The 21,231-nt window shown below is 44.9% G+C and overlaps 1 protein-coding gene across 3 annotated transcripts in view; it reads right to left on the minus strand.

Moving 5' to 3' along the window:
* GFOD2 (glucose-fructose oxidoreductase domain containing 2) overlaps positions 1-21,231 on the minus strand; it is a 50,916-nt gene that overhangs the window by 16,051 nt on the left and 13,634 nt on the right. For 2 of the 3 annotated variants that reach the window (XM_047791259.1, XM_047791261.1), the window contains one exon: positions 377-716. In XM_047791259.1, the coding sequence (XP_047647215.1) occupies positions 377-635 (259 nt within the window). In that variant the 5' untranslated portion in view covers positions 636-716. Of the gene's footprint in view, positions 1-376; positions 717-4,204; positions 4,363-21,231 lie in introns of those variants that run through there. The other variant, XM_047791260.1, reaches the window with a different exon arrangement.

Below are 21,231 nucleotides of genomic sequence, written 5' to 3' on the forward strand. Positions count from 1 at the left end.
GCGATCTACACCACAGCTCACGGCAACGCCAGATCGTTAACCCGCTGAGCAAGACCAGGGATCGAACCCACATCCTCATGGATGGTAGTCGGGTTCGTTAACCACTAAGCCACGACAGGAACTCCCAACTCTTAAGGCATTTTCTTTAGTATTTGCTCAGGGATTTACTTGCAGGAGGTGGGGAAGGCTGCATCTTTCCCAGCTGCTGGAGCAATTCCTCCCACACACACCCCCTCCCCCGCCACCAGTGCTCTTCTACCAACACTGCTCCAGGGTGAGTGAGGTCCCGGAGTACTACCACCAACAGGCCCAAGCCCAAGAAGGACTACCCAGAGCGCGGCCCAATCTGCCCTTGTCATGGCCTGACTGTCCGTACCTAGAGCCTTCACAGATATCTGCCGGGTGAGTGGAGGCGGGATGTTGATGCACACCAGATCCACATCTTGATGCAGCAAGACATCATCGGTGCGGCTGGTGTAGAAGGTGATGTTCATCTCCTCGGCGAGCTGCTTGGCCTCCTCCTCAGTCTTCCCCCACAGGGCCTCCACCGTGAACCCTTCTGCCCTCAGCAGTGGGACCAGAACCCGGGCAGAGCTGCCAGTCCCAAACACACCCACTCCGGGAAGCATCTTCATGCCGGCTTGTCTGTTCACCAATTCATCTCTTCACAAGAGTCTCCAGCATGACCTTCCCAGGGTCCTGGTCAAACATGGCTCCTGGAACAGCAAGCAACACACTGCTGTTAGAGGAGGGCAGACTTAGCCGAGGTTACTACTTTCCGGGATCATTCCAAAGGAACAAGTTTTCTATCATAAAAGACAAATGAAACACTGCTCCAAAATGAAAAGCTGCAGAAATTCCTGTTTGTGGCCCAATGGTAATGAACCTGACTAGCATCCATGAGGATATGAGTTCGATTCCTGGCCTCACTCAGTGGGTTAAGTATCTGGTGTTGCTGTGAGCTGTGGTGTAGGTCGAAGACAAGGCTCAGATCTGGTGTTGCTATGGCTATGATGTAGGCCAGCAGCTGAAGCTCTGATTTGATTCCTAACCTGGAAACTTCCATAAGCTGTAGGTAGGGCCCTAAAAAAGAAAAAAAAAAAAAAGTTTATGGTAGCAACCACAGGAAAATGTTCACTAGAAACTAAAAATAACAAAAAAATTGTCTCAACTACCAAACTGGCAGCAGCAGGAACAATAAAAAGGATATATTTTTTTTTAATATTTAAAATTTTTTTGGAGTTCCCTTCATGGCGCAGTGGAAACGAATCCGACTAGGAACCATGAGGTTGCAGGTTCGATCCCTGGCCTCGCTCAGTAGGTTAAGGATCCAGCGTTGCCATGAGCTGTGGTGTAGGTCACAGACATGACTCAGATCTGGTGTGGCTGTGGCTGTGGCTGTGGTGTAGGCTGGCAGCTATAGCACCAATTCCACCCCAGCCTGGGAACCTCCATAAGCCGTGGGTACGGCCCTAAAAAGACAAAACAAAACAAAACAAACAAACAAAACTTTCATTTCCGTTCCATCCCTGGCCTTGCTCAGTAGGTTAAGGATCCGGCATTGCCATGAGCTGTGTAGGTCGCAGATGTGGCTTGGATCTGGCGTTGCTGTGGCTGTGGTGTAGGCTGGCAGCTACAGCTCTGATTAGACTCCTAGCCTAGGAACCTCTATATGCAGCGGGTATAGCACCCCTCCCACCAAAAAAAAAAAACTTGTATGAGATTCAGGTGTGTGCAGGGTATCAGGTTTCCCCATATGGCACTTCCTTAGCTAAAGCACTAGTCTCCATTCCACCTGTGTACAGGGTAACTGGTGACCCTGTGACCACCGAGTCAGACTGTGAGACTGAAGCTGTGTAACCATTACTTTCTTTTTTTAAAATTTGGTTCTTATTTTATTGAGGTAAAATACAGATAAAATTTACTATCGTAACCTTTTATTTTTTGGCTGCCCCTGTGACATGTGAAAGTTCCTAGGTCAGGGATCGAACCTGTGCCAGGGCAGTGACAACACTGGGCTGGATCCTTAGCCCTGTGAGCCACCAAGGAACTCCTGCTGTTCTACTTTTTTTTTTTTTCCTTTTTTAGGCAGCACCTGCGGCAATATGGCAGTTCCCAGGCTAGGGGCTGAATCGGAACTGCAGCTGCTGACCTACACCACAGCCGCAGCCACAGCCAGCCACACCAGATCCGAGCTGCATCCACGACCTAACCCACACCTTGTGGCAACATTAGATCCTTAACCCACTGAGTGAGACCAGGGATGGAACCCTCATCCTCAAGGACACTATGTGGAGTTCTTAACCTGCCGAGCCACAGCAGGAACTCCTTGCTGTTCTACTTTTAACTGCATTACATTGCTTCACTTGCATGCCCCCAGATATCAGAGTCAACCTAGTTGTCAGTTTAATGGAGATGTGGCATTACTTTTCTAAATTCATCATTAATTAACTACTTCATTCCCCAACTGTGAGCACTAGGGATATATATATCCATCTCTTCCTTTCCCATCCATGAAATCCTCTCACCTTTCTGCTCATCACTGAGTGCTACTTTCAGGCTCCCCTGCTCTTGCCCCCAGCTCCTTAATGTTAAGATTCTTTTTTTTTTTTAATTTTTTGTTACTCAAATGAATTTTATCACATCTGTAGTTGTATAATGATCATAACAATCTGATTTCACAGGATTTCCATTCCACAGCCCAGGCACATCCCCCCACCCCCCAAACTGTCTCCTCCGGAGACCATAAGTTTTTCAGTGCCTGGGAGCCAGCATCTGTTCTGCAAAGAAGTTCAGTCTGTCCTTTTTTCAGGTTCCACATGTCAGTGAAAGCACTGGATGTTGGTGTCTCATTGTACAGCTGACTTCACTTAAATGCTAAGATTCTTGAGGTTCTGTCAGAGATGTCCTCTTTTCTTCTTGTTCCACACCTTATTTTTACTACTCATGTCCCAGGTTCCAATTAGTATACCAGTAACTTCAAATGTGCAGCACTGGCTCCAGCTTCCTCTCCAGAGCTTCACACGTATACGTTCTACTTCTGAATAAACAATGATGTTCTATAAACTCCACAAAACCCACGTGACCAAACCTGAACAGAAGCAGTAAAGTAAGACAGCAAGAACCCATGAAGTGAAGGCATCAGGGACATCTCAGTTCAAATCATAGCTTCACCAATTCTTAGATTTTTCATGGGAAAAGCAGGTCTGATGCTGCTTAACTCCCAGGGTCTTTTTTTTTTTTTTTTTGTCTTTTTAGCTATTTCTTGGGCCGCTCCCACGGCATATAGAGGTTCCCAGGCTAGGGGTCGAATCGGAGCTGTAGCCACCGGCCTACGCCAGAGCCACAGCAACGTGGGATCCGAGCCGCGTCTGCAACCTACACCACAGCTCACGGCAACACCGGATCATTAACCCCCTGAGCAAGGCAGGGACCGAACCCGCAACCTCATGGTTCCTAGTCGGATTCGTTAACCACTGCGCCACGACGGGAACTCCCAGGGTCTTTTGAGGATTAAATGAGGTCCAGGTATAAATGCCTAGTAAAGAGTCTGGTATACAGTTGGCATTTAATAATTATCATATCATAAACCTTCCCTCAAATATTTTCTTCCTGTATCCTCTGATTCATGGTTTGTGACCATCACCAACTCATTTCCTCAACTCAGAAAGCTGCCAGAAATCTGCAATTTCTTTATTCCCTTATCTGTACATGTAACTCATCATCAAATCTTGATCCTACCTCCTTTTTTTCTGGCCCTGCCTGTGGTATGCAGGAGTTCCTGGGCCAGGGATCGAATCCAAGCCACCACAACAGTGATGAAGCAGACCCATAATCCACTGAGCCACCAGGGAACTCCAATTCTACCTCTTTATTATTATTGTCTTTTCAGGGCTGCACCAACAGCATATGGATGCTCCCAGCCTAGAGGTCCAATCAGAGCTATAGCCACTGGCCTATGCCACAGCCACAGCCACATCAACTCAAAATCCGAGCCGCATCTGTGACCTATACTACAGCTCACAGCAACCCTGGATCCTTTACCCACTGAGTGAGGCCAGGGATCGAACCTGCATCCTAATGGCTACTAGTCGGGTTCATTACCACTGAGCCACAACGGGAACTCCTTCACTATCTCTTAAATCTACCCTTTCTTTGATATCCCTTCTGCCAATGCCCTCATCTGGCCCTCAGCACCACTCACCTGAACGATGGCAACAACCTCCTACTTGATCTCTCTGGTTTCCATTCTTTCCTTCTTTCATCCATTCCTCATATTGCAGAGATCTTTCTAAAATGCAAATGGGATCAAATCACTCCCGTCCTTTTTAAGCACTTCAGTAACTTTCCATTGGATTCATTATGAAGTCCAGATGCTTAAGTTTAAGTTAAAAGGCCCTGCATTATCCAGCAATCTCAAGACAGGTCTAGCTTTGTGAAAGGTCTCTTTCAATGTGTATCTCCAAGAGAGACAGATGAGTTTCAAAACACATACTCAGGAGTTCCTGTCGTGGGGCAGCAGAAACTAATCTGACTAGTATCCGTGAGGACACAGATTCAATCCCTGGCCTTGCTCAGAGGGTTAAGGATCCAGTGTTGCCGTGAGCTGTGGTGGAGCTTGCAGACATGGCTCAGATCCCGAGTTGCTGTGGCTGTGGCTGGCAGCTGTAGCTCTGATTAGACCCCTAGCCTGGGAACCTCCATATGTCGTGGATGCAGCCATAAAAAGCAAAACAAAAACAACAAAAAAGAGAAAACGGGAGTTCCCATTGTGGCTCAGTGGTTAACAAAATCTGACTAGGAACCACGAGGTTTCGGGTTCGAACCCTGGCATTGCTCAGTGAGTTAAGGATCCGGCCTTGCCGTGAGCTGTGGTGTAGGTCACAGACGCGGCTCGGATCCCGAGTTCCTGTGGCTCTGGCATAGGCCGGCAGCTACAGCTCTGATTAGACCCCTAGCCTGGGAACCTCCAGGTGCCACGGGAGTGGCCCTAGATAAGGCAAAAAGACAAAAAAAAAAAAGAGAAAACAATGGCTTCAGAGTAACATATGATGAGCGTATCTTTTCTTTCTGGGTCAATTAAACAGTGGGGAACAGGAGTTCCCGTCGTGGCTCAGCAGTTAAAGAACCCGACTAGGAATGATAAGGTTGCGGGTTCAATCCCTGGCCTTGCTCAGTGGGTTAAGGATCCAGCGATGCCGTTAATTGTGGTGTAGGTAGCAGACGCAGCTCGGATCCTGAGTGGCTGTGGCGCAGGCTGATGGCTACAGCTCCAATTCGACCCCTAGCCTGGAAACCTCCATATGCCACAAGTGTGGTCCCAAAAAGACAAAAAAACAAACAAAACAAACAAACAAAAACAGTGGGGAACAGTTGTTTATTGAGCCTCCTTTAGATCATATTAATATGATAAATTTGTACACGAATGTTCATATAAGTATTATTCATAATAGCCAAAATTAGAAACTACGCAAATGTCCCTCAACTCAACTGCTGAAAGGGCAAACAAAATGTGGTATATCCATACAAAGTAGTATTATTCAGCCAAAAATAGTAATGAAGTACTGAGAAACTACAACATAGACAAATCTTCAAAACATTATGCTAAGTGAAAGAAGCTAGTCACAGGAGTCCACATATGGTACGATGATTCCACTTATATAAAATGTCCAGAATAGGAAAATCCATGGAAGATAGAAAGTAAATTAGGGGATGGGGCGGGAGGAAGGAAGGAATTGGGAGGTACAGGATCTAACTTTACTCTTCTGCACATGGTTATTTAGTTATTACAGCTCCATTTGTTGAAGAGACTTTTCTTTGCCTCAGAACGACCTTGGCACTTTTACGGAAAATCAGTTGACCATGAAGGTACGGATTTGTTCATGGACTCTCAAATTTATTCCATTAATCTATACATCTATCTTTACATCAGTATCACCCTGTTTTGATTTCTTTAGCTTTATATTTATAGTAAGTTCTGAAATCAGTGAGTCTTCCAACTTGGTTCTTTTAAAAATGTTACTTTGGCTTTTCTAGGTCCCTTACATTTTTCTATAAATTTCAGGATCAGTTTGTCAATCCGGGATTTTGATAGAGATTGCTTTGAAACTGTAGGTCAGTTTGGGGACTACTGTCATCTTAACTGATATTAAGATATTAAGATACTACGATATTAAGATTTCTGATCCATGAACATAGGATCTAATTTCTTTGAACAATGTTTTACAGTTTTCAGAGTATAAGTTATACACTTTTTTGTTAAATTTATTTCTAAACATTTTAGTTTGTTTGATGCTATTGTGTATTTCTTAATTTCATTTTCAGATTCAGCATCTCCTTTGTTTCTACTGTAGATATAAGTGTACTGTGCAAAGTACATGTCTCTGTCAGGGACTGGTTTGCCAGTCGAGCCCACAGTACAGCATCCTGCACTTCTTTATGGGAATTCCCTCTCCTACTGGGTTTTACTTTAACCATCTTTCTTTCTTTGTGATGGGTGAATAATGTCTGTGGCCTCTCAGCCACTTCTCTTTGTTCTTTGCTGATAATTCTCTTGTCTTTAAAAGCTTCCCTTCGGAGTTCCCGTTGTGGCCCAGTGGTTAACGAATCCGACTAGGAACCTTGAGGTTGGGGGTTCCACCCCCGGCCTTGCTCAGTGGGTTAAGGATCTGATGTTGTGGTGAGCTGTGGTGTAGGTTGCAGATGCAGCTCGGATCCCGTGTTGCTGTGGCTGTGGCTGTGGCCAGCAGCTGAAGCTCCAATTAGACCCCTAGCCTGGGAACCTCCATATGCTGTGGGAGCAGCCCTAGAAAAGGCAAAAAAAAAAGCCTCCTTTCTAATTAGAAAACAGGTCAGTCACATAGTAGCATCTATAATTTTAAATATCCTTAGTTGTTTCGGTTATCTACACTTAACGGTTTTTTTGGTTTTGTTGTTGTTGTTTTTGATGGGGGTTACTTACAGATCATGAATATTCTGGGAGCTTGAGAGTATAAAATTTGTAGCACTACATAAATAAGATTCTGCTTAACCTTTGTGGGTCATTAATTACCAATACCTGTAAGTGCCAAAGGACTGAGAAACAGTCACAATAAAGCAAGGCTGGAGTTCCCGTTGGGGCTCAGTGGTTAACGAATCCGACTAGGAACCATGAGGTTTGATCCCTGGCCTCGCTCAGTGGGTTAAGGATCTGGCATTGCCATGAGCTGTGGTGTAGGTTGCAGATGTGGCTTGGATCTGGTGATGCTATGGCAGTGGCTTAGACTAGAAGCTGCAGCTCCAGTTGTACCCCTAGCCTGGGAACCTCCATATGCCTCGGGTGTGGCCCTAGAAAAGGCAAAAAAAAAAAAAAAAAAAACAAGGCTGTCCATGTCCTCTCTAAAATCAAGCCTGAGGAGTTCCTGTTGTGGCTCAGCAGTAATGAACCCAACTAGTATCCATGAGGATGTGTGTTCAACCCCTGGCCTCACACAGTTGGTTAAGGATCTGGCGTTGCCGTGAGCTGTGGTGTAGGTTGCAGACACAGCTCAGATCTGGTGTTGCTGTGGCTGTGGCTTAGACCAGGAGCTGCAGCTCCAATTAGACACCTAGACTGGGAACTTCCATATGCTGAGGATATGGCCCTAAAAAGAAAAAGAAAGCAAGCAACCAAGAAAATCAGGCCCAGGGCACACTTCCTGCTCTTTTACACTTCATTCCCTCATGTTCTAATTATACTGGGGTGTATGTTTGCTTCAATAGCTTGAAACAACAGAGAGGATTAGAAAAAAATTTTAATAACTTCTATTGTATTGACACTGAGTCAAAGGGCAGCTTCATCAACATCCATAAAGGGGTCAGAGCTGGCTTCTAAGGAAGCCAGAGGGCATGAAGGTAGGCAGGCTTGATGACTAGGTATCTCCTGCTCAAGGAGGGAGTGCTGATTTTCCTCATTTATTTCAGTGACCAACCTTTCCCACCCCTCCCCTAAGATGTCCTAATTGCTTGCCCCTAACATCCTTGTACACACCTTTCATGTGCCTCCAAAGATCTCCCCAAACCCAGCCCTGTCGAGCTCACTTGCATTCCAACCAGTGCATGCTGGTCAGGAATGAAAGGTAGAAAGTGCCTTGAAAGGACTGGCTGTACATACTTTTGGGCCGCACCCACGGCATAAGGAAGTTCCCAGGCTAGCAGTCAATTGGAGCCACAGCTGCATCCTATGCCACAGCCACAGCAGCATGGGATACAAGCCGAATCTTCGACCTACACCACATCCCACAGCAACGCTGGATCCTTAACCCAAGGAACGAGGCCAGGGATTGAACCCTCATCCTCATGGATACTAGTTGGGTTCTTAACCCACTGAGCCACAGTGGGAACTCCTGGCTGTATATACTTGGACAAGGCTTAGGTTACAGAGAAGGAAGCACAGAGGTCAGAGACATGGAATTTGCAGCCAAACTTGCCTGGGCTCAAGTCCCACCTCCATCACTTACCAGCTAGGTAATGTCAAGGGACTTTGTTTTTTCTTTTTCTTTTTTGGCTGTGTCCTCGGCATGTGGAAGTTCCTGCAGCAGGGACTGAACCTGCACTACAGCAGCTACAACAATCATTAACCCACTGTGTCACAAGAGAAGTCCTCAAGTAAGTTTCTCAATCATCCTGTGCCTCTATTTCCTCAGCAGTAAAATGGGGTTAACTCTATCTACCTCATATGGGAGTTAAGGGTTACATGAGTTAATATTCATAAAGTATTTAAAACTGTTTCTCACTCCTTTGGCACTTACAGCATGTAGTAAGTCTCTACACGTTTTGTTTTTTTTTTTTTTTTAATCTTTTTAGGGCCATACCTGCGGCATGTGGAGGTTCCCAGGCTAGGGGTCCAATTGGAACTGTAGTCGCCGGCTTCTGCCAGAGCCACAGCACCGTGGGATCCAAGCCATGTCTGCAACCTACACCACAGCTCACAGCGACGGCAGATCGAACCCGAATCCTCATGGATGCCAGTTAGGTTCGTTAACTGCTGAAGCATGATGAGAACTCCTTTTTTTTTTTAAACTATGTATGACTGACTTAGATGTCTCCTCTTCAAGGAATTCCCATCATAGCTCAGTGGTTAATGCATCTGACTAGGAACCATGAGGACGCGGATTCGATCCCTGGCCTCGCTCAGTGGGTTAAGGATCCGGCGTTGCTGTGGGCTGTGGTGTAGGTTACACACGCGGCTTGGATCCCACGTTGCTGTGGCTCTGGCATAGGCCGGCAGCTACAGCTCTGATTGGACCCCTAGCCTGGGAACCTCCATATGCTGCAGGAGCGGCCCAATAAATGGCAGAAAGACAAAAAAAGAAAAAGAAAAGTAAAAGATGTTTCCTCTTCAAAAGCTGTAATGCTGCATAGGGATATGAAGATAATATTCTAAGCTAATACACAGTGAATGCAACAGACCAGGCAGTGTTTAGTGTAATATATAGTATATCCCTCCAAGTCCATGCAACCCTGTCTTATAGATGAGGAAAGCAGAAGTTTAGAGAGGCTACTTAACTTTTCCAGAGTTCCACAGCTGGCTGTGTGTAACAGACCTGCCACATCCAACTGTGAAATCTGGAACATATTACCGAGCTTCCCAGAGCCTCCATAAAAACAGAGGCTTGTATATGTAGAACAACTCTTCTTTCATTCTTTGTGATGAGTGTGAGGCAAGAAAGTTCATTCCACTGTCTGGCTTGGTGACTGCTTGGCTCAGCACCATAACTCAAATCAGTATTGCTGTGTTCAGGAGTTCCCGTCATGGAGCAGCAGAAGCAAATCTGACTAGGAACCATGAGGTTTCGGGTTCAATCCCTGGCCTCACTCAGTGGGTTAAGGATCTGGCATTGCCATGAGCTGTGGTGTAGGTTGAAGACGCAGCTCAGATACTGTGTTGCTGTGGCTGTGGTGTAGGCTGGCAGCTGTAGCTCCGATTAGATCCCTAGCCTGGGAACCTCCATATGCTGTGAGTGCAGCCCAAAAAGCAAAAAAAAAAAAAAAAATTGCTGTGTTCATACATCATACCTTTACTGAGGGTCCTAACAGGGAGACTGAAGGGGATAAAAAGATGAAAAGACAGTATTAATTCCGGGAACCAACAAGTTAGGAAGGGAGTAGGAGCTAGAGCTGGTGGCATAAGCAGTAATCTAAGGAGTTTGTACTTTGATAGGTGGGTGTGCTCAAGACTCTTGGTCAGCCCCACTTTGCCACCTGATCCCCTTTGCCCTGCTATCCCCACAACTCAGAAGGTCAGTCTCTAAGAACTACATCATGTGGGCTCCAGGCCCTCTGACTTCCAGCTGGGTTCAGCCAATCTCAGAAGGAGATCAAAGCACAGGAAGAAAGGTTACAATATTTATTCTCTGCCTCTCTTCCTACCAGGATTCGGCTGTGCTAGAGGCTGTGATCCTTGACCAAGGTCAGAGTGTCTGTGGAGTACTCCTCTCCTATGGCCATAGGTTTTGCTGGTTCCAGTAACCCTCTCTTCCCTCACTGTGCCTGAGGCAGTAACACCAACTCTAGCGAGTTCCTGCCAGTTTCTCCGGGCTCCACTATCCCTTATGGCTCTTCCCATTATAAATAATCCCTCCATTAAAGGCTTTTCAATAACCCTTTGAATGTGCCAGCAGTCTCCTGCCTAGACCCTAACTAATAGAGGAAGCAGTGAGAATCCCTGAATTTTTAAAAAATTTGATGTAGGTAGAATAGAATTTAGGAAGACACTAGACAGAGAGAAGCATTTAAGGTATCAAATAAAGAGATAAAGAGGACCTGATGGAGAGAATAAAATGGAGAACAGACAGCTATCAACAGGACTTGGGATTATAAGGGGAGAGAGAAAAGTGAAAAATGGCACCAAACTACAGAACAACATCCCTTATGAACATAAGCACAAAATCCTCAACAAAGTATTAGCAAAATGAATCCAGCAATGTGTTAAAAGGACAATACATGATAACCAAGAGAGTTTAATTCAAGGAAGGTAAGGCTGGTTCAATATTCTAAAATCAATTACTGGGAGTTTCTGTTGTGGCTCAACCCAACTAATATCCATGAGGACACAGGTTCGATCCTTGGCCTTGCTTAGGGGGTTAAGGATCCAGCACTGCCATAAGCTGTGGTGTAGGCTGCAAATGTGGCTCAGATCTGTCATTGCTGTGGCTGTGGTGTAGGCCGGCAGCTGCTGCTCCGATTTGACCTATAGCCTGGGAACTTCCATATGCTGTGGATTCAGCCCTTAAAAAGCAAAAAAATAAAAATAAAAAATAAAAATAAATCAATTACTAGAGTTTCCGTCATGGCTCAGAGGTTAATGAACCCGACTAGCATCCATGAGGAGCAGGTTCAATCCCTGACCTCACTCAGTGAGTTAAGGATCTGGCGTTGCTGTGAGCTGTGGTGTAGGTGGCAGACACAGCTCGGATTCCGAGTTGCTGTGGCTTTGGTGTACGCCATCAAATACAGTTCTGATTGGACCCCTAGCCTGGGAACATCCATATGCCACAGGTGTGGCCCTAAAAAAAAGACAAAAAAGACAAAAAAAAAAAGATCAGAGTTCCCGTTGTGGCACAGTGGTTAACGAATCCAACTAGGAACCATGAGGTTGTGGGTTCGGTCCTTGCCCTTGCTCAGTGGGTTAAGGATCCGGCGTTGCTGTGAGCTGTGGTGTAGGTCACAGACACGGCTCTGATCCCAAGTTGCTGTGGCTCTGGCGTAGGCTGGCACCGACAGCTCCGATTCGACCCCTAGCCTGGGAACCTCCATATGCCGCAAGAACAGCCCAAGAAATCACAAAAAAAAGACAAAAAAAAACCCCCAAAAAACAATTACCATAATTCACCATATCAAGTCATTAGATTAGTTATTACACTGCATTAAACAGAAATGCAAATTAAGGAACTGCTGTTGTGGCTCAGTGGAAAGGAACCCAACTAGTATCCCTGAGGATGCTAGTTCAATGCCTGGCCTCCCTCAGTGGGTTAAAAGATCTTGTGTTGCTGTGAGCTGTGGTATAGGTCTCAGATTCAGCTTGGATCCCGTGTTGCTGTGGCTGTGGTGAAGGCCAGCAGCTGCAGCTCTAATTCAGCTCCTAGCCTGGGAACTTCCATATGCCGAGGGTGCAGCCCTAAAGCCCCCCCAAAAAAAAGAAAAAGAAAGAAATGCAAATTAAAACTTACTTACTACAGCTACACATCTATTAGTGTGAAATTCAGAAAACCTGATATCAAATACTGGCAAGGATATAAAACTGTTATTGTCTTTTTGCCTTTTCTAGGGCTGCTCCCTCGGCATATGGAGGTTCCTAGGCTAGGGGTCCAATCGGAGCCACAGCCACAGCCAACGCAGGATCCCAGCCGTGTCTGCAACCTATACCACAGCTTATGGCAACACCGGATCCTTAACCCACTGAACAAGGCCAGGGATTGAACCTGCAACCTCATGGTTCCTAGTCAGATTCGTTAACCACTGAGCCACAACGGGAACTACAAGACTTACTTTCTAATGCTTAATGTTGGCTTTATTCATAACTGCCAAACCTTGGAACCAACACAACTGTCTTCCAACTGGTGAGTGAATTAACAAACAATATATTCATGCAATGGAATACTACTCCTTGATAAAAAAGAACAAACTAACAATAAATGCAACAGCATAATTTGAATCTCAAATGCATTATGCTATATATATATATTTTTTTAAGGGCTGCACCTGCGGCATATGGAGGGGTCCATTCGGAGCTATAGCTGCAGGCCTCATCCACAGCCACAGCAACGCCAGATCTGAGCCATGTCTTCCACCTACACCACAGCTCATGGCAATGCTGGATCCGTAACCCACTGAACGAGGCTAGGGATTGAACACACAACCTCATGGTTCCTAGTCGGATTTGTTTCCACTGCGCCACGTAAATGGGAACTCCTCAAATGCATTATGCTAAATGAAAGATGCCAGACTCCAAAGGCTCCATACTGTGTGATTTCATTTACGTTACATAAAAAAAGGGCAAACCATAGGGATAGAATAATAAATCAATGGTTGCCAAGCAGTGAGGACAGCAGCACGAGGAGACAACAAAGTGCCAGAAGAGAATCTGGGGGGTGGGGAGTGGTGAAAGCACTACTCTCTCTATCTTGATTGTGGTGGTGATTACATGACCATACACTGTGTTAAAGCTCATGGAACTGTACATTAGGAGCTCCAGTTATGGCACAGTGGACACGAATCTGACTAGGAACCATGAGGTTCCAGGTTCCATCCCTGGCCTTGCTCAGTGGGTTAAGGATCCGGTGTTGCCGTGAGCTGTGGTGTAGGTCGCAGAAGCGGCTTGTATCCCGAGTTGCTGTGGCTGTGGCATAGGCGTCAGCTGTAGCTCTGATTAGACCTCTAGTCTGGGAACTTTCATATGCCACAGGTACGGCCCTAAAAAAGCAAAAAAAAAAAAAAAGGCAATCTCCATTGTCAAGTATACTTTTCTCTGCTTCCCACTTCTTCCTGCCTGAAGTGCAGACTCTGTGGTTGGACTTGTCACAGTCATCTGACCACCAGGAGGCAATCTGAGGATGGAACACAATTTACTGCAGATAGTGACACTGAGATGGTGAATGAGATGTCACCCGTGCCCTTAGGGAACTCCATTTCATCAACAAGACAGGCAGGTAGGCACACTTGTTATATGGTATGACAGGCAGAGCAATAGGAACCTGAGTGTGGTACAGAGTAGAGCACCACTAATTACATGGGCCACAGGTGGTGTGCAAGCAGGAAAGACTTCCTGGAGATGACGTAACAGGTCTGAGTTGATCAGAGAGACAAGGGGTCATACAGCCTCTCCAACACAGCTAATGACAAGGCCCTCATTATACCGATGGTCACTTCTGTTCTCCTGGGGTCATTCTCTCTTTTTTTTTTTTTCTTTTTAGGGCCACATCCGAGGCATATGGAGATTCCCAGGCTAGAGGTCAAATCGGAGCTGCAGCTGCTGGCCTACGCCACAGCCACAGCAATGTGGGATCCGAGCCACATCTGCAACTTACACCACAGCCCATGGCAATGCGAGATCTTTTAACCCACTGAGCGAGGCCAGGGATCAAACCTGCATTCTCATGGATACTAGTCAGGTACATTATCACTGAGCCACAATGGGAACTGCTCCTGGGGCCATTTTAGTCAGAAAATTGTATTTTACATTGACTTGAGGTCCACTCTTACTTGACTTCCCTCCCACTGGTCTTCGACACTGTGGAACCACCGTGATGTTTCTAATGAAACTCTCATGTTTCCTCTATGTTCCTAGGTTGTGATAGGTTGTTTGCAGATGGCCACAATAATTTTCTTCCTTGTTTTCATGCCATTGGGTCGTCAATACCTGCTACAGTGACTATAAACTTAGCCCCGTCCCTTGCTCTGGCCAGTGGGTCATTGGCAACATGACATGAGAGGTCTGAAAAGTATTTGTGTATTAAGGCTTACTCTCTTGCTACTCATGGGATCTCTGGGACCGTCACCATGAGAACAAGCCTGTGTCAACCTGACAGATCATGAAAGACATGTGACCAAGTCAGCCCCACTGCCCCAGCTGACAATGAGTCAATTGTCAGTTATATGAGTGAGATCATTTCAGATCAAATCCAGTTCTAGCTGAGCTTATCCAGACCAGAAAAACCACCCAGCTCACCCTAAGAATCATGAGAAATAATGTTAGTTTTAAGCTACTGAGTTGTGAGGTTGGTTGTTATACAGCAAAAGCTAACTGATATACTCCTTTACAGGCCAAATTCTCCTAATTCCCTCAGACTGCCCTAATATTTTCTACCCTGCTGGCCAAGCCTGCTCTGGTTTGTCAATATCCCCACGAAATGGGACCCCCAGAACAGAACACCATTATTCTGAGCCTACTCTGGCCTTCTTTGCCTTGAACATCACACTCCTATTAAACAACTTACATTCGTTTTAGAATTCAGACAGCCATGTCATCCTGACACATAGTAGGATTTTTCAAATGTCCTAATAAATATTCTATACCTGCAGTTAGGTTTTCAATTTTTTTTCTTTTTACAGCCACACCTATAGCATTTGGAAGTTCCTGGGCTAGGGGTCCAATTGGAGCTGCAGCTGCCAGCCTACGCCACAGCCAGGGCAATGCCGGATCTGAGTTGCATCAAAGCTTGCGGCAACACCAGATCCTTAATCCACTGAGTGACGCCAGGGATTGAACCCACATCCTCACAGACACTATGTCGGTGTCTTAACCCTGAGCCACAAAAGGAACTCCTCAAATTTTTAATTGTGGTAAAACACATATAACAGGAATTCCCACAGTGCAGCGTGGGTTAAGGATCCAGCATTGTGGCAGCATGGGTTCACTCCCCAGCCCAGCACAGAGGTTAAGGATCAAGTGTTGCTTTAGCTGTGGCATAGGTCACAGCTGTGGCTCAGATTCGAAACTTCACTTCACCCAGGAACTTTCATATGCCACAGGCCAAAAAAGAAAAAAAAACACACATAAAATTTATCATCCTAAACATTTTATGTTATTTCATTTTTATTTTTTGGCTGCCCCGAGGCATCTGGAGTTCCCAGGCCAGGGATCAAATCTAAGCCGTAATTGTGACCTATACTGCAGCTTTGGCAATGCCAGACCCTTTACCCGTTGCACAAGGCCAGGGATTGAACCCAAGCTGCCAGAGAGACAGTGCCAGGTTCTTAACCCACTATGCAGGGCTGGGGATTGAACCTGCATGCCAGCACTGCAATGACACTGTTGATCCCACTGCACCACAAAAAGAACTCCCTAACCATTTAAAAATGTACACTTCATGTACAGTTGCATGTAAATCAATGAAACTAGAAAACACTCTCACACCATGCACAAAAATAAATTCAAATGGCTTAAAGACTTAAACATAAGACAAGACACCTTAAAACTCCTAGAAGAGAACACAGGCAAAACAGTCTCTGACATCGATCATACAAATGTTTTCTTAGGTCAGTCTCCCAAGGCAACAGACATACAAACAAAAATAAACCGACAGGACCTAATCAAACTTACAAGTTTTTGCACAGCAAAGCAAACCACTATGAAAAAAAAAAGTAAAGAAAAAAGTAAAGAAAACCTACAGAATGGGAAAAAAAATAGTTTAAAATGATGCAAACAACAAGGGCTTAACCTCTAAAATATACAACTCAAACAAACAACCCAATCAAAAAAAATGGGCAGAAGACCTAAATAGACATTCCTCCAAAGAAGACATACGGAGATGGCCAGCAGGCACATGAAAAAATGCTCAATATCACTAATTATTAGAGAAATGCAAATCCAAACTACAATGAGGTGCCGGAGTTCCCGTCATGGCGCAGTGGTTAATGAATCCGACTAGGAACCATGAGGTTGCAGGTTCGATCCCTGGCCTTGCTCAGTGGGTTGAGGATCCGGTGTTGCCGTGAGCTGTGGTGTAGGTTGCAGACGAGGCTCGGATCCCACGTTGCTGTGGCTCTGGTGTAGGCCGATGGCTACAGCTCGATTCGACCCCTAGCCTGGGAACCTCCATATGCCGCAGGAAGTGGCCCTAGAAAAGGCAAAAAGACAAAAAAAAAAAAAGCAAATTACAATGAGGTGCCATCTCTCGTGGGTTAGGATGGCCATAATTAACAAATCTACAAATAACAAACACTGGAGGGAGTGTGGAGAAAAGGGAAGCTTCCTACGCTATTGGTGAGAATGTAAATTGGTACAACCACTATGGAAAACAGCATGGAGGAACCTCAGAAAACTAAACTACCATATGATTCAACAATCCTACGCCTGGGCATGTATGTTGACCAAACTACAATTCAAAAAGATACATATACTCCTATGTTCATAGCAGCACTCTTGACAATGGCCAAGACATAGAAACAATCTAAGTGTCCATCAGCAAATGAAAGGATGAAGATATGGTACATATATATACAATGGACGACTACTCAACCATAAAAAAGAATGAAATAATGCCATTTGCAGCAACATGGATACAACTAGAGATTCTCATACTATGTGAAATAATTAAGAAAGAAAAAGACAAATACCATATCACTTTTATGTGGAATCTAAAATATGGCACAGATGAAACAGAAACAGATTCATAGCCATGGAGAACAGACTTGTGGCTGCCAAGGGGGGGAGGGAGTGGGATGGACTGGGAGTGTGCAGATAGTAGATGAAAATGATTACACTTAAAATGGATAAACAATGAGGTGCCACTGTATAGCACAAAGAAGTATATCCAATCACTTGTGACAGAACATGATAGAATATGAGAAAAAGAATGTATATATATGTATGACTGGGTCACTCTGCTGTACAGCAGAAATTGACACAACATTGTAAATAACTATACTTAAATTTTTTTTAATACTTAAATGTTTTTTGTTGTTGTTGTTGTTATTGCCATTTCTAGGGCTGCTCCTGCAGCATATGGAGGTTCCCAGGCTAGGGGTCGAATCAGAGCTGCAGCCACTGGCCTATGTCAGAGCCACAGCAACTCGGGATTAGAGCCACAGCAACTCAGGATCAGAGCCACAGCAACTCGGGATCTGAGCCACAGCAACTCGGGATCTGAGCCACAGCAACTCAGGATCTGAGCCGTGTCTGCGACCTACACCACAGCTCATGGCAACGCCGGATCCTTAACCCACTGAGCAAGGCCAGGGATAAAACCCTCAACCTCATGTTTTCTAGTCGGATTCATTAACCACTGAGCCACCACAGGAACTCCTATACTTAAAATTTAAAAAAATAAAAATAAAAAAATAAAAATGCGCAGTTCAGTGGCATTAAGTACACTCACATTGTACAATCATCATCACAGTCCATGCACAGAACTCTTTTTACTTTGCAAAACTAAAACTTCAGGAGTTCCCATCATGGCTCAGTGGTTAACGAATCCGACTAGGAACCATGAAGTTGCAGGTTCGATCCCTGCCCTTGCTCAGTGGGTTAAAGATCCGGCGTTGCCGTGAGCTGTGGTGTACGTCATTCCTTGCCAAGGCTGGATAATAATCCACTGTATGTACATACCACATTTTGCTTATCCATTCATTTTTCCATGGATACTTGGGTAGCTTTCACATTTTAACCACTGTGAATAATGCTGCATTATGAACATTAGCAATTGGTATGGGTGTACAAATTACTTTTTTTTGAACTAAAGTTCAGTACTTTTAGTTTTTCCTCTAATTAATTTCATTTAGTTTAATAGATCTTTTTGGATATTTCTTCACTATCCCTACCAGCTTTGTATCAGTTGCAAATTTGATTAGTAGGCTATGTATTAAATTCAAGCCAATAATAGTTACCATGCTTTTGAGTACATACTATATGTCAAAGTGCTTTAAACACATCATCTTATTTAACTGTTAAAATGCTATTTAAGGAGTTCCCGTTGTGGCACAGCGGAAACGAATCTGACTAGGAACCATGAGTTGCAGGTCCGATCTCTGGCCTCGCTCAGTGGGTTAAGGATCCGGCATTGCCCTGAGCTGTAGGTCACAGACTCAGCTCGGATCTGGCATTGCTGTGCCTCTAGTGTACGCCAGCAGCTACAGCTCCAATTAGACCCCTAGCCTGGGAACCTTCACATGCAGTGGGTGTGGCCCTAAAAAGACAAAATACCGGAGTTCCCGTCGTGGCGCAGTGGTTAACGAATCTGACTAGGAACCATGAGGTTGCGGGTTCGGTCCCTGCCCTTGCTCAGTGGGTTAACGATCCGGCGCTGCCGTGAGCTGTGGTGTAGGTTGCAGATGCAGCTCAGATCCCACGTTGCTGTGGCTCTGGTGTAGGCCGATGGCTACGGCTCCGATTAGACCCCTAGCCTTGGAATCTCCATATGCTGCGGAAGCGGCCCTAGAAAAGGCAAAAAGACAAAAAAAAAAGACAAAATACTATTTGAGTTATTTAGCTATTAAAATACCCCCAGACAGGTACTATCATAACACTATTATTATTATTCTTATAATTCTTGTTTTTTTTAGGGACATTCCCAGCCTAGGGGTTGAATTGGAGCTGTAGCTGCTGGCTTACACCACAGCCATGGCAACACAGGATCTAAGCTGCATCTGCAACCTACCTCACAGCTCATGCAACACCAGACCCTGAACCCTCCAAGTGAGGCCTGGGATTGAACCTGCATCTTCATAGATACTAGTCGGGTTTGTTACTGCTAAACCACAACGAGAACTCCCCAGCTTGTATGAATCTTAAAAATATTTAATTGAGTGAAAGATACCGGGCACACATACACCAAAAAACTCCTACTCTGGGCCAGGAACTTCCATATGCCATGGGTGCAGCAAAAAAAGAAAAAACAAGTAAATATATTAAAAAAAAAAAAAAACAACCTCATACTGTAGGATTCCATCTATCTGAAGTGTAGGAACAGACAAATCTTACGTATCAGTGACAGTAGTTAGAAGGTGGTAGAGGTGGTGGCTCAAGGAGGGAAATGACTGGAAAGGGGTACAAGGAAATGAGTGATAATGGAAACGTTCTATGCCTTGGGTTGCATTATGGTTACCTGGGGACACATTTGTCACAACTCATCACACTGAATACCTAAGATATGTGCATTTAATTGCATGTAAATTATACAATTTTTTTTTCTTTTTAGGGCTGCACTCATGGCACATAGAAGTTCCCAAGCTAGGAGTTAGATCAAAGCTGCAGCTGCCAGCCTACACCACAGCCACAGCAACGCAGGATTGGAGCTGCACCTGCGACCTACACACAGTTCATGGCAACCCCAGATTCTTAACCCATTGAGAGGGGCCAGGGTCATGGATACTAGTTGGGTTCTTTACAGCTGAGCCACAACGGGAGTGCCATACACATCAATTTTTAATCACCATAAGTTGTGTCTGAAGGTACAGAAGAACCTAGTTACACCTTGTAGATTTATGTCTATAATCAAACTAAATGGACATGTGTGATTTTAAAGTTTCATTCCTTTAAAACAAAACAAAGACCTTGTAAGCATACTTTTGGTACCAATACAGGTGGCTCTCTTTATCTGTAGGTTATGCATCCTCAGATTTGACCAATCATGGATTGAAAATATTAAAAAAAGAGAAAAAAGAAAAAAACAGAAGTAGACCGTGGACAGGGAGAACAGACTTGGTTTGCTGGGAAGAGAAGGGAGGAAGTGGGATGGATGGGGAGTTTGGGGTTGGTAGATGCAAACTATGACATTTAGAATGAATAAGCATGGGGTCCTACTGTGCAATACAGGGAACTACGTCCAGTCTCTTGGGGGACATGATGGAAGATGGCATGAGAAAAAGAATGTATATGTATGTATGACTGGGTCACTATGCTATACAGCAGAGATTGACACAGCACGTCAAATAAATAAACTATATTGTAATAAAAAATTTTAATTTTAAAAAAGAAGTTCCCTGGTGGCTTGGGGGTTAAGGATCTGGTGTTGCCACTGCTGTGGCTCTGGTTACAGCTGTGGCAAGGGCTCCATCCTTGGCCCAGGAACTTCTGCATGCCAAAGGAGCAAACAAAACAAAAAAACACACCAGATGTTTCAAAAAGCAACACTTCAATTTTCTGCACAGCAGTTAACTATTTGCCTAGCTTTACATTGTATTTACAACAATTTACATAGCATTCACATTGTTTTCGGTATTACAAGTAATCTAGAGATCATTTAAGGTATACGAGAGGATATGTGTATGTTATATGCCATTTTATATAAGGGACTTGAGTATTTGTGGGTTTTGGAATCTGTAGGGGTCCTGGAACCATTCCCACCCTCCAAGCCTGCAGACAGGAAGAGAGACAGTGGCTGAAACCAAGCTAAGTCCAATGATATAGTAAGTCTTGACACTTGCTGAGGATCCCTAGCCATCAGCACACTGGGCGGGCTGCTGAGTGCAGGTGTTGGGCAAGTCCTCACACTCACAAAGAACTCATACTAAACACAGGGCTCAAAAAGGAGTTCTCCTGTATCAGTATCCTTATCCCTGGAGGCAAGCAAAGGTAATGGTGGCTGTAAGTGAGAAACGAGGTGTAACAGTTTGTGGTTGTAGCTATACAGGTTGGGCAATAAGGGCTGGCACACTACAAGGGTAGGAAGCCCTATCTCAGTGCCCACCCGAGACTACACTCCAGAACCAGCCCACACCTGGAGTTCCCCAGCAGAAGCATCTGTAGGGTACTCCAAGAGAGATTTTGCCGCA

Source organism: Phacochoerus africanus, chromosome 8 (assembly GCF_016906955.1).
Source record: "Phacochoerus africanus isolate WHEZ1 chromosome 8, ROS_Pafr_v1, whole genome shotgun sequence".
Lineage (NCBI taxonomy): Eukaryota > Metazoa > Chordata > Mammalia > Artiodactyla > Suidae > Phacochoerus > Phacochoerus africanus.